Raw genomic sequence first — 12,374 nt, 5'->3', positions numbered from 1 at the left:
TGCATGGTGAGTGGTTGGGTAGATCTGAGTGGTGAGTGGTTGGGTAGTTCTGAGTGGTTGGGTAGATCTGAGTGGTGAGTGGTTGTGTAGATCTGCATGGTGAGTGGTTGGGTAGTTCTGAGTGGTGAGTGGTTGGGTAGATCTGAGTGGTGAGTGGTTGGGTAGTTCTGAGTGGTTGGGTAGATCTGAGTGGTGAGTGGTTGGGTAGATCTGAGTGGTGAGTGGTTGGGTAGATCTGAGTGGTTGGTAGATCTGAGTGGTGAGTGGTTGGGTAGATCTGAGTGGTGAGTGGTTGGGTAGATCTGAGTGGTTGGGTAGATCTGAGTGGTGAGTGGTTGGGTAGTTCTGAGTGGTGAGTGGTTGGGTAGATCTGAGTGGTTGGGTAGATCTGAGTGGTGAGTGGTTGGGTAGATCTGAGTGGTTGGGTAGATCTGAGTGGTGAGTGGTTGGGTAGTTGTGAGTGGTGAGTGGTTGGGTAGATCTGAGTGGTGAGTGGTTGGGTAGTTCTGAGTGGTTGGGTAGATCTGAGTGGTGAGTGGTTGGGTAGTTCTGAGTGGTGAGTGGTTGGGTAGTTCTGAGTGGTGAGTGGTTGGGTAGTTCTGAGTGGTGAGTGGTTGGGTAGATCTGAGTGGTTGGGTAGTTCTGAGTGGTTGGGTAGTTGTGAGTGGTGAGTGGTTGGGTAGATCTGAGTGGTGAGTGGTTGGGTAGATCTGAGTGGTGAGTGGTTGGGTAGATCTGAGTGGTGAGTGGTTGGGTAGATCTGAGTGGTTGGGTAGATCTGAGTGGTGAGTGGTTGGGTAGTTCTGCATGGTGAGTGGTTGGGTAGATCTGAGTGGTTGGGTAGATCTGAGTGGTGAGTGGTTGGGTAGTTCTGAGTGGTTGGGTAGATCTGAGTGGTGAGTGTTTGGGTAGTTCTGCATGGTGAGTGGTTGGGTAGATCTGAGTGGTTGGGTAGATCTGAGTGGTGAGTGGTTGGGTAGTTCTGAGTGGTTGGGTAGATCTGAGTGATGAGTGGTTGGGTAGATCTGAGTGGTGAGTGGTTGGGTAGATCTGAGTGGTTGGGTAGTTCTGCATGGTGAGTGGTTGGGTAGATCTGAGTGGTTGGGTAGATCTGAGTGGTGAGTGGTTGGGTAGTTCTGAGTGGTTGGGTAGATCTGAGTGGTGAGTGGTTGGGTAGATCTGAGTGGTGAGTGGTTGGGTAGATCTGAGTGGTTGGGTAGATCTGCATGGTGAGTGGTTGGGTAGTTCTGAGTGGTGAGGGGTTGGGTAGATCTGAGTGGTGAGTGGTTGGGTAGATCTGAGTGGTTGGGTAGATCTGAGTGGTGAGTGGTTGAGTAGATCTGAGTGGTGAGTGGTTGGGTAGATCTGAGTGGTTGGGTAGATCTGCATGGTGAGTGGTTGGGTAGTTCTGAGTGGTGAGGGGTTGGGTAGATCTGAGTGGTGAGTGGTTGGGTAGATCTGAGTGGTTGGGTAGATCTGAGTGGTGAGTGGTTGGGTAGATCTGCATGGTGAGTGGTTGGGTAGATCTGAGTGGTGAGTGGTTGGGTAGATCTGAGTGGTGAGTGGTTGGTAGATCTGAGTGGTGAGTGGTTGGTAGATCTGAGTGGTGAGTGGTTGGGTAGATCTGAGTGCTGAGTGGTTGGGTAGATCTGAGTGGTTGGGTAGATCTGAGTGGTTGGGTAGATCTGAGTGGTTGGGTAGATCTGAGTGGTGAGTGGTTGGGTAGTTGTGAGTGGTTGGGTAGAGCTGAGTGGTGAGTGGTTGGGTAGATCTGAGTGGTGAGTGGTTGGGTAGATCTGAGTGGTGAGTGGTTGGGTAGATCTGAGTGGTTGGGTAGATCTGAGTGGTGAGTGGTTGGGTAGATCTGAGTGGTTGGGTAGATCTGAGTGGTGAGTGGTTGGGTAGATCTGAGTGGTTGGGTAGTTCTGAGTGGTTTGGTAGATCTGAGTGGTTTGGTAGATCTGAGTGGTGAGTGGTTGGGTAGATCTGAGTGGTTAATCAGAAAAGGCGGCACTCCAAAATGTTAATAAAAAAAGTACAAAAAGACATCGCCTCATTTCACTTCCTCTGATGAAGGCATAACTGCCGAAAACACGTCAGCCTGCCCAGACGACAATAACAAGGTGAAACCCGTTAGCCTGCCCAGACGACAATAACAAGGTGAAACCCGTTAGCCTGCCCAGACGACAATATCAAGGTGAAGCCCGTTAGCCTGCCCAGACGACAATAACAAGGTGAAACCCGTTAGCCTGCCCAGACGACAATAACAAGGTGAAACCCGTTAGCCTGCCCAGACGACAATAACAAGGTGAAACCCGTTAGCCTGCCCAGACGACAATAACAAGGTGAAACCCGTTAGCCTGCCCAGACGACAATAACAAGGTGAAACCCGTTAGCCTGCCCAGACGACAATAACAAGGTGAAACCCGTTAGCCTGCCCAGACGACAATAACAAGGTGAAACCCGTTAGCCTGCCCAGACGACAATAACAAGGTGAAACCCGTTAGCCTGCCCAGACGACAATAACAAGGTGAAACCCGTTAGCCTGCCCAGACGACAATATCAAGGTGAAACCCGTTAGCCTGCCCAGACGACAATAACAAGGTGAAACCCGTTAGCCTGCCCAGACGACAATAACAAGGTGAAACCCGTTAGCCTGCCCAGACGACAATAACAAGGTGAAACCCGTTAGCCTGCCCAGACGACAATAACAAGGTGAAACCCGTTAGCCTGCCCAGACGACAATAACAAGGTGAAACCCGTTAGCCTGCCCAGACGACAATATCAAGGTGAAACCCGTTAGCCTGCCCAGACGACAATAACAAGGTGAAACCCGTTAGCCTGCCCAGACGACAATATCAAGGTGAAACCCGTTAGCCTGCCCAGACGACAATAACAAGGTGAAACCCGTTAGCCTGCCCAGACGACAATAACAAGGTGAAACCCGTTAGCCTGCCCAGACGACAATAACAAGGTGAAGCCCGTTAGCCTGCCCAGACGACAATAAGAAAGTAAAATGAGGTGATGTCTTTTTGTCCTTTTTTCTTAAGGTTTTGGAGTTTTCCCAATGTTCTCGAACTTAGGATTTCATTTGAAGTCATTGTCAAATATTGCAGAGTACCCAGCTAACAAAGCAAGACAGCGCACCTGTTACCTACATTACAATAGTTATGTAGTTAGCATTTTATGGCAAAACTAATTTAGCTAGTGAGTATCCTACGGCTGTTAATCTAACTTAACCAGCTGGTGCCTACTTGGCCATCTTCGTGTCTTTTTGCCCTGAGGGTTTATTTTGCGATTTTGATGTTGTTGACTTGTTTTGCTGTTGTCTTGTTGACTTGTTTTGTTGTTGACTTGTTGATGTTGTTGACTTGTTTTGTTGTTGACTTGTTGATGTTGTTGACTTGTTCTTGTTGACTTGTTGATGTTGTTGACTTGTTTTGTTGTTGACTTGTTTTGTTGTTGACTTGTTTTGTTGTTGACTTGTTGATGTTGTTGACTTGTTGATGTTGTTGACTTGTTTTGTTGTTGACTTGTTTTGCTGTTGACTTGTTGATGTTGTTGACTTGTTTTGCTGTTGACTTGTTGATGTTGTTGACTTGTTTTGTTGTTGACTTGTTGATGTTGTTGACTTGTTTTGTTGTTGACTTGTTGATGTTGTTGACTTGTTTTGTTGTTGACTTGTTTTGTTGTTGACTTGTTGATGTTGTTGACTTGTTTTGTTGTTGACTTGTTTTTGCTGTTGACTTGTTTTTGCTGTTGACTTGTTGATGTTGTTGACTTGTTTTGTTGTTGACTTGTTTTGCTGTTGACTTGTTTTTGCTGTTGACTTGTTCTTTTGCTGTTGCTGTTGTTGACTTGTTGATGTTGTTGACTTAACAGCCCGTAAAGAAGAAGCAGCGAGCGCGAGTCATGGAGTTCTTCATCGACGTGGCGCGGGAATGTTTCAACATCGGTAACTTCAACTCCCTCATGGCCATTATCTGTAAGTGTTGTTGTTGTGCTTTTTCATCCCCTACCTTGTGACAACTCACTCGCCGGCTCACTTGCTCTAAACACAAAAGGCTTTTTGTGGTCGACAGTCAGGAAATCCGACTAGTAAATGCAATCTGTATTTCAGCGAGACTTTGTACCTTCCTAAAACCCTATAACAGCTTTAACCCAAAACGAAATCACAGCGTTTTATTTATTCATTTTAAATAGTCTTTCAAATAATGCTTATTTACTTTTATAGAAATACTCCCCCCAAAAAGTAACACATTTGGCCATAGAAACTGTCCTTGACCTGAATAGAAAAGGGTAACTTTCAGCTTCAGTTGATAATCTTGAGAAGAGTGGCTCTATTGGGTCCCGATCTATCTTCGACTCCAGCTTGTGACCTTCCCCAGGGTCCAGGCACAAAAGTCTGGGTTAGTTTGGGGTCCTTGCCCTAGGCTTTAGGCGGCCAGAGCCAGCCGGCGGGGTACAGGGGGGTCCTGAGTGGCCAGGGAAGAGGGCAGCTGGTCAGGCCTTGAGGTTGAGGAGGAGGGGGTGGATGGGAGATGAGGGGCAGCTGGGAAGTCCTACACAAACACCCATATAGACAGATGGTCAGCACTGACCAGAGAGGGAAGTAGGGAGGGAGAGGGGGGATTGGCAGGAGAGGGAAGGAGGGAGGGAGAGGGGGTATTGGCAGGACAGGGAAGGAGGGAGAGAGAGGGGGGATTGGCAGGAGAGGGAAGGAGGGAGAGAGAGGGGGGATTGGCAGGAGAGGGAAGGAGGGAGAGAGAGGGGGATTGGCAGGAGAGGGAAGGCGAAAGGGGATGGTGGGAGGGAGGAACGGCTGGGTGGAGGGAGGGTGGAGGCCCTAAGAGTACCAGCTGTCCCAAGCCCCTCTCTCCCTGGAGATGAAGCCACAAGCAGAGCCCCTCAGTCTCCAGGGACACAGAGGGAGATATTACAGGGTCAGCGGGTTATAAAAAGGAAAGACAAACAGGACCCTGGGAAAATAGGCACAGCAAAAAAAATATCCCCTGCTGAATACATACGCATGCACGCACTCACACACACCTGATTTACCATATGGGAAGCATAGTGTTGGAAGGGGAAGCGAGGCGTGTGTGAACACTATTGTTCGTTTGGCCTCTGCCTCACTGCTTCTTAAGAGGAGGAACAGAAGAGAGGTGGAGAGAGAGAAAGAGAGGTGGAGAGAGAGAAAGAGAGGTGGAGAGAGAGAAAGAGGGGTGAAGAGAGAGAGAAAGAGAAAGAGAGAGAGAGGTAGAGAGAGAGAAAGAGAGGTGGAGAGAGAGAGGTGGAGAGAGAGAAAGAGAGGTGGAGAGAGAGAAAGAGAGATGAGAGAAAGAGAGGTGGAGAGAAAGAGAGATGGAGAGAGAGAAAAAGAGAGGTGGAGAGAGAAAGAGAGGTGGAAAGAGAGAAAGAGAGGTGGAAAGAGAGAAAGAGAGAGGTGGAGAGAGAGAGGGAGAGGTGGAGAGAGAGAGAAAGGGAGAGGTGGAGAGAGAGAAAGAGAGGTGGAAAGAGAGAGGTGGAGAAAGAGAGGGAGAGGTGAAGAGAGAGAGAAAGAGAGAGGTGGAGAGAGAGGGGGGAGGGAGCGCGTGGGGGGTCGCGAGGTGAGAGAGAGGGGGCGGACAGAGAAAGAGAGACGGGAAAGGGAGAGAGGCAGTGGCGTAAAGTACTAAAGTCGTTTTTTGGGGTATCTGTAATTTACTTTACTTTTACTTCACTACATTCCTAAAGAAAATGATTTACTTTTTACTCCCATAAATTTTCTGTGCCACCCAAAAGTATTAGTTACATTTTGAATGCGGAGCAGGACAGGAAAAGGATCCAATTCCCACGCTTATCAAGACAACACCCCTGGTCATCCCTACTGCCTCTAACTTGAGTCATTTTCTATTAAGGGTATCTTAACGTTTACTCAAGTATGACAACCTAGTACTTTTTCCACCACTGGGAGGGAGGGAGGGAGGGAGGGAGGGAGGGAGAGGGGGAGGGAGGGAAGGAAGGAGGGAGGGGAGGGAGAGGGAGAGGGAGGGAGGGAGAGGGAGGGAGGGAGGGAGGGAGAGGGGAGGGAGGGAAGGAGGGAGGGAGAGGGGGAGGGAGGGAAGGAGGGAGGGAGAGGGGGAGGGAGGGAAGGAGGGAGGGGGAGGGAGAGGGAGAGGGAGGGAGGGAGAGGGAGGGAGGGAGATGGGGAGGGAGGGAGGGGGAGGGGAGAGTGGGAGGGGAGGGAGGGAGAAAGAGAGAGACTACAGCTCAACAATGGGTGCAAGTCTGTCTCAATGGAATAAAAGCTGTGTGCGCACACTCATTTCTCACCCTTCTCTCTTGTCTTGCTCTCTGCAGCTGGGATGAACATGAGTCCTGTGTCTCGACTGAAGAAGACCTGGAGCAAAGTCAAGACTGCCAAGTTTGACATCTTGGAGGTAATTGCTTGTTCACCTGCTGCGCTGAGCATCATACAGTCTAGCTTCAAAAGCCAGCTCGTTGCCTAGCGAACCTTCCCATGTTACACTGTAAGCCTCGTGGTGTTTGAAGTGGTATTATCACAGTGATACTCTACCTTCAGAAGTGTTGAAATGTTAGCTCCAAGAAGATGGAGGAGAGAGAAGGGGGTCCTAGGGGATGGGTAGCCCCAGACGGTGCGCTCTACCTGGGGTTCAGATCAGACAAGCTCCCTGGGGGTCCGTGGAGGAGCCAGGTATGGACCTTCAAGTCAGGAGATGTAAAGTAGCAGATTAAAGGGATAAACCAGGTTGGGCCCCAGTGGAACCCAGGAACAGGTTGCTTTCTCTCTCTCCCACTTTCTCTCCTTCTCTCTCCACACCTCCCTCATTACTCTACTACCCTCTCTCTCTCCTCTCTCTTCCCCTGTCTCTCTCACTCTCTTCCCCTGTCTCTCTCGCTCTCTTCCCCTGTCTCTCTCTCTCTTCCCCTGTCTCTCTCGCTCTCTTCCCCTGTCTCCCCCTCTCTCTCCCACTTTCTCTCCTTCTCTCTCCACACCTCCCTCATTACTCTACTACCCTCTCTCTCTCCTCTCTCTTCTCCTGTCTCTCTCGCTCTCTTCCCCTGTCTCTCTCGCTCTCTTCCCCTGTCTCTCTCTCTCTCTCCCACTTTCTCTCCTTCTCTCTCCACACCTCCATCATTACTCTACTACCCTCTCTCCCTCCTCTCTCTTCCCCTGTCTCTCTCTCTCTTCCCCTCTCTCTCTCTCTCTCTTCCCCTGTCTCTCTCTCTCTCTTCCCCGTCTCTCTCTCTCTCTTCCCCGTCTCTCTCTCTCTCTTCCCCTGTCTCTCTCTCTCTCTCTCTCTCTTCCCCTGTCTCTCTCTCTCTTCCCCTGTCTCTCTCTCTCTCTTCCCCTGTCTCTCTCTCTCTCTCTCTCTCTCTCTCTGTCTTTGTCTGAGAGTGTTGATAGCTGTGGCGTTGGGTTATTGTCCTCCCTGTGTTGATAGAGGTCAGAGTGTTGATAGCTGTGGCGTTGGGTTATTGTCCTCCCTGTGTTGATAGAGGTCAGAGTGTTGATAGCTGTGGTGTTGGGTTATTCTCCTCACTCCGTTGTTTTGAGAGGTCAGAGTGTTGGTGGGCTGGTTTGATGACTCCATCTGTCTTGCAGTTTATGTGCGTCCAGTTGATTTGGCAGGGACGGTTTATGTGGGACTGTGAGTGATTGCTAGTCATTGAGATGCCTTCTCCCACAAGCATTGAACCTTTTTTGGGGAAGGGAACTCCAAGCCTGGCCGATAACTTTCTAACCACCATATTTTACCATAAGGTGCCTTTGGAAAGTATTCAGAGCCCTTGACTTTTTTCACATTTTGTTAAATTACAGCCTTATTCTAAAATGGATTTAAATTGTTTTTTTTCCCCCCTCATCAATCTACACACAATACCCCATAATGACAAAGCAAAAACATTTTTTTGCCCGAAATTTTTTGAAATGTGTAATTTTTGTTGTTGTTGAAATATCACATTTACATATAGTATTCAGACCCTTTACTCAGTACTTTGTTGAAGCACCTTTGGCAGCAATTACAACCTCGAGTCTTCTTGGGTATGACGCTACAAGCTTGGCACACCTGTATTTGGGAAGTTCCTCCCATTTTTCTCTGCAGATCCCCTAAAGCTCTGTCAGGTTGGATGGGGAGCGTCGCTGCACAGCTATTTTCAGGGCTCTCCAGAGATGTTCGATTGGGTTCAAGTCTGGGCTCTGGCTGGGCCACTCAAAGACATTCACTTGTACTTTGCTCAGTTCATCTTTCCCTTGATCCTGACTAGTCTCCCAGTCCCTGCCTCTGAAAAACATCCCCACAGCATGATGCTACCACCACCATGCTTCACAGTAGGGATGGTGCCAGGTTTCCAGACGTGACGCTTGGCATTCACAGAGTTCAATCTTGGTTTCATCAGACCATAGAATCTTGTTTCTCATGGTCTGAGAGACCTTTAGGTGCCTTTTGGCGAACTCCAAGAAGGCTGTCATGTGCCTTTTACTGAGGAGTGGCTTCCATCTGGCCACTCTACCATAAAAGCCTGATTGATGGAGTGCTGAAGAGATGGTTGTCCTTCTGGAAGTTGTCCTTCTCCCATCTCCACAGAGGAACTCTGGAGCTCTGTCAGAGTGACCACCGGGTTCTTGGTCACCTCCCTGACCAAGGCCCTTCTCCCCCGATTGCTCAGTTTGGCCGGGCGGCCAGCTCTAGGAAGAGGCTTGGTGGTTTTAAACTTCTTCCATTTATCAATGATGGAGGCCTCTGTGTTCTTGGTGACCTTCAATGCTGCAGACATGTTTTGGTACCCTTCCCTAGATCTGTTAGGGAAGCACCTGACCTTAATTTCATGTCTCATCGCAAAGGGTCTCAAAAAACTTAAGTAAAGAAGATATTTATTTGTATTATATTTTAATATGTGTAAAAATGTCTAAAAACCTTTTTTTTTTTTTTAGCTTTGTCGTTATGGGGTATTGTGTGTAGATAGCTGAGGATTTTCGAAATCCATTTTAGAATATGGCTGTAACGTAACAAAATGTGGAAAAAGTCCAGGGGTCTGAATACTTTCCGAAGGCGCCGTATGTTTAGAATGACATTTTAGCTAATAGTATTACAGTCAATGCACCTCTCATTCCGTTCAGACTAAAGCATACAATGCAATTTCACTCTCTAATGATGTAGCTAGAAGAACAAGCCGTTTCTAAACTGAATATTTTGAACGAAGAACTGACTTTATGCTGAGCTAACACTGTAATACTACTCTCTCCCTCTCTTCCTCCCTCAGCACCAAATGGATCCTTCCGGTAACTTCTACAATTACAGAACGGCATTGAGAGGAGCGACACAGAGGTCTAGAACAGCCAACAGCACTAGAGAGAAGGTGAGCCTCGATACCTTCACTCACATCTTGAGATTCAGGACCTGGTATTTCATAAAGCGTGTTAGAGTAGGAGATCTAGTAGATTCTGATTTCTTCAAATGGTGGGAACATCCTCTGTTCTCCCAGAGCCCATTTATATAACCCAGTAACCTTAACCCAGTAACCTTAACCCAGTAACCTTAACCCAGTAACCCTAACCCAGTAACCCTAACCCAGTAACATTTACCCAGTAACCTTAACCCAGTAACCCTAACCCAGTAACCCTAACCCAGTAACCTTAACCCAGTAACCCTAACCCAGTAACATTTACCCAGTAACCTTAACCCAGTAACCCTAACCCAGTAACCTTAACCCAGTAACCTTAACCCAGTAACCCTAACCCAGTAACCCTAACCCAGTAACCCTAACCCAGTAACATTAACCCAGTAACCTTAACCCAGTAACCCTAACCCAGTAACCTTAACCCAGTAACCCTAACCCAGAACCCATTTATATAACCCAGTAACCCTAACCCAGTAACCCTAACCCAGTAACCCTAACCCAGTAACATTAACCCAGTAACCCTAACCCAGTAACCCTAACCCAGTAACATTAAACCAGAACCCATTTATATAACCCAGTAACCCTAACCCAGTAACCCTAACCCAGTAACATTAACCCAGTAACCCTAACCCACTAACCCTAACCCAGTAACCCAGTAACCCAGTAACATTAACCCAGAACCCATTTATATAACCCAGTAACCTTAACCCAGTAACCCTAACCCACTAACCCTAACCCAGTAACATTAACCCAGAACCCATTTATATAACCCAGTAACCTTAACCCAGTAACCCTAACCCAGTAACCCTAACCCATTAACCCAGTAACCCTAACCCAGTAACCCAGTAACCCAGTAACCCTAACCCAGTAACCTTAACCCAGAACCCATTCATGTAACCGTAACCCAGTAACCGTAACCCAGTAACCCTAACCCAGTAACCCGGTAACCCAGTAACCTTAACCCAGTAACCCTAACCCAGTAACATTTACCCAGTAACCTTAACCCAGTAACCCTAACCCAGTAACCTTAACCCAGTAACCTTAACCCAGTAACCCTAACCCAGTAACCCTAACCCAGTAACCCTAACCCAGTAACATTAACCCAGTAACCTTAACCCAGTAACCCTAACCCAGTAACCCAGTAACCCAGTAACCCAGTAACCTTAACCCAGTAACCCTAACCCAGAACCCATTTATATAACCCAGTAACCCTAACCCAGTAACCCTAACCCAGTAACCCTAACCCAGTAACATTAACCCAGTAACCCTAACCCAGTAACCCTAACCCAGTAACATTAAACCAGAACCCATTTATATAACCCAGTAACCCTAACCCAGTAACCCAGTAACCCTAACCCAGTAACATTAACCCAGTAACCCTAACCCACTAACCCTAACCCAGTAACCCAGTAACCCAGTAACATTAACCCAGAACCCATTTATATAACCCAGTAACCTTAACCCAGTAACCCTAACCCACTAACCCTAACCCAGTAACATTAACCCAGAACCCATTTATATAACCCAGTAACCTTAACCCAGTAACCCTAACCCAGTAACCCTAACCCATTAACCCAGTAACCCTAACCCAGTAACCCAGTAACCCAGTAACCCTAACCCAGTAACCTTAACCCAGAACCCATTCATGTAACCGTAACCCAGTAACCGTAACCCAGTAACCCTAACCCAGTAACCCGGTAACCCAGTAACCCAGTAACCCTAACCCAGTAACCCAGTAATCCAGTAACCCTAACCCAGTAACCTTAACCCAGAACCCTTTCATGTAACCTTAACCCAGTAACCGTAACCCAGTAACCCAGTAACCTTAACCCAGTAACCTTAACCCAGAACCCATTCATGTAACCCAGTAACCCTAACCCAGTAACCTTAACCCAGAACCCATCCATGTAACCCTAACCAGTAACCTTAACCCAGAACCCATTCATGTAACCCAGTAACCTTAACCCAGTAACCCATTCATGTAACCCAGTAACACTAACCCAGTAACCCTAACCCAGTAACCTTAACCCAGAACCCATCCATGTAACCCTAACCAGTAACCTTAACCCAGAACCCATTCATGTAACCCAGTAACCTTAACCCAGTAACCATAACCCAGTAACCCTAACCCAGTAACCATAACCCAGTAACCTTAACCCAGTAACCCTAACCCAGTAACATTAACCCAGTAACCTTAACCCAGAACCCATTTATGTAACCCAGTAACCTTAACCCAGTAACCTTAACCCAGTAACCCTAACCCAGAACCCATTTATGTAACCCAGTGCCCATTTATAAACTCAGCAAAAAAAGAAACGTCCTCTCACTGTCAACTGCGTTTATTTTCAGCAAATTTAACATGTGTCAATATTTGTACGAACATAACTAGATTCAACAACTGAGACATAAACTGAACAAGGCCCGCAGGTGTGATGTTCAGATATACCGATCCTGTGCAGGTGTTGTTACACGTGGTCTGCCACTGCGAGGACGATCAGCTGTCCGTCCTGTCTCCCTGTAGCGCTGTCTTAGGCGTCTCACAGTACGGACATTGCAATTTATTTCCCTGGTCACATCTGCAGTCCTCATGCCTCCTTGCAGCATGCCTAAGGCACGTTCACGCAGATGAGCAGGGACCCTGGGCATCTTTCTTTTGGTGTTTTTCAGAGTCAGTAGAAAGGCCTCTTTAGTGTCCTAAGTCTTCATAACTGTGACCTTAATTGCCTACCGTCTGTAAGCTGTTAGTGTCTTAACGACCGTTCCACAGGTGCATGTTCATTAATTGTTTGTGGTTCATTGAACAAGCATGGGAAACAGTGTTTAAAACCTTTACAATGACGATCTGTGAAGTTATTTGGATTTTTACAAATTATCTTTGAAAGACAGGGTCCTGAAAAAGGGACGTTTCTTTTTTTGCTGAGTTTATAACCTAGTAACCCTAACCCAGAGCCCATCTATGTAACCCACAGCCC

General features: G+C 47.5%; 1 protein-coding gene across 2 annotated transcripts in view; it reads left to right on the top strand.

Moving 5' to 3' along the window:
• LOC106585945 (ras-GEF domain-containing family member 1B-A) overlaps positions 1 to 12,374 on the top strand; it is a 147,849-nt gene that overhangs the window by 110,285 nt on the left and 25,190 nt on the right. For both annotated transcript variants that reach the window (XM_014172695.2, XM_014172696.2), the window contains 3 exons: positions 3,883 to 3,985; positions 6,340 to 6,419; positions 9,265 to 9,360. In XM_014172695.2, coding sequence (XP_014028170.1) covers positions 3,883 to 3,985; positions 6,340 to 6,419; positions 9,265 to 9,360 — 279 coding nt within the window. The remainder of the gene's footprint in view (positions 1 to 3,882; positions 3,986 to 6,339; positions 6,420 to 9,264; positions 9,361 to 12,374) is intronic.

The sequence above is a fragment of the Salmo salar genome, chromosome ssa24 (genome assembly GCF_905237065.1).
Source record: "Salmo salar chromosome ssa24, Ssal_v3.1, whole genome shotgun sequence".
NCBI classification, from domain to species: Eukaryota; Metazoa; Chordata; class Actinopteri; order Salmoniformes; family Salmonidae; genus Salmo; species Salmo salar.
This window is presented reverse-complemented; position numbering and strand designations above follow the sequence as displayed.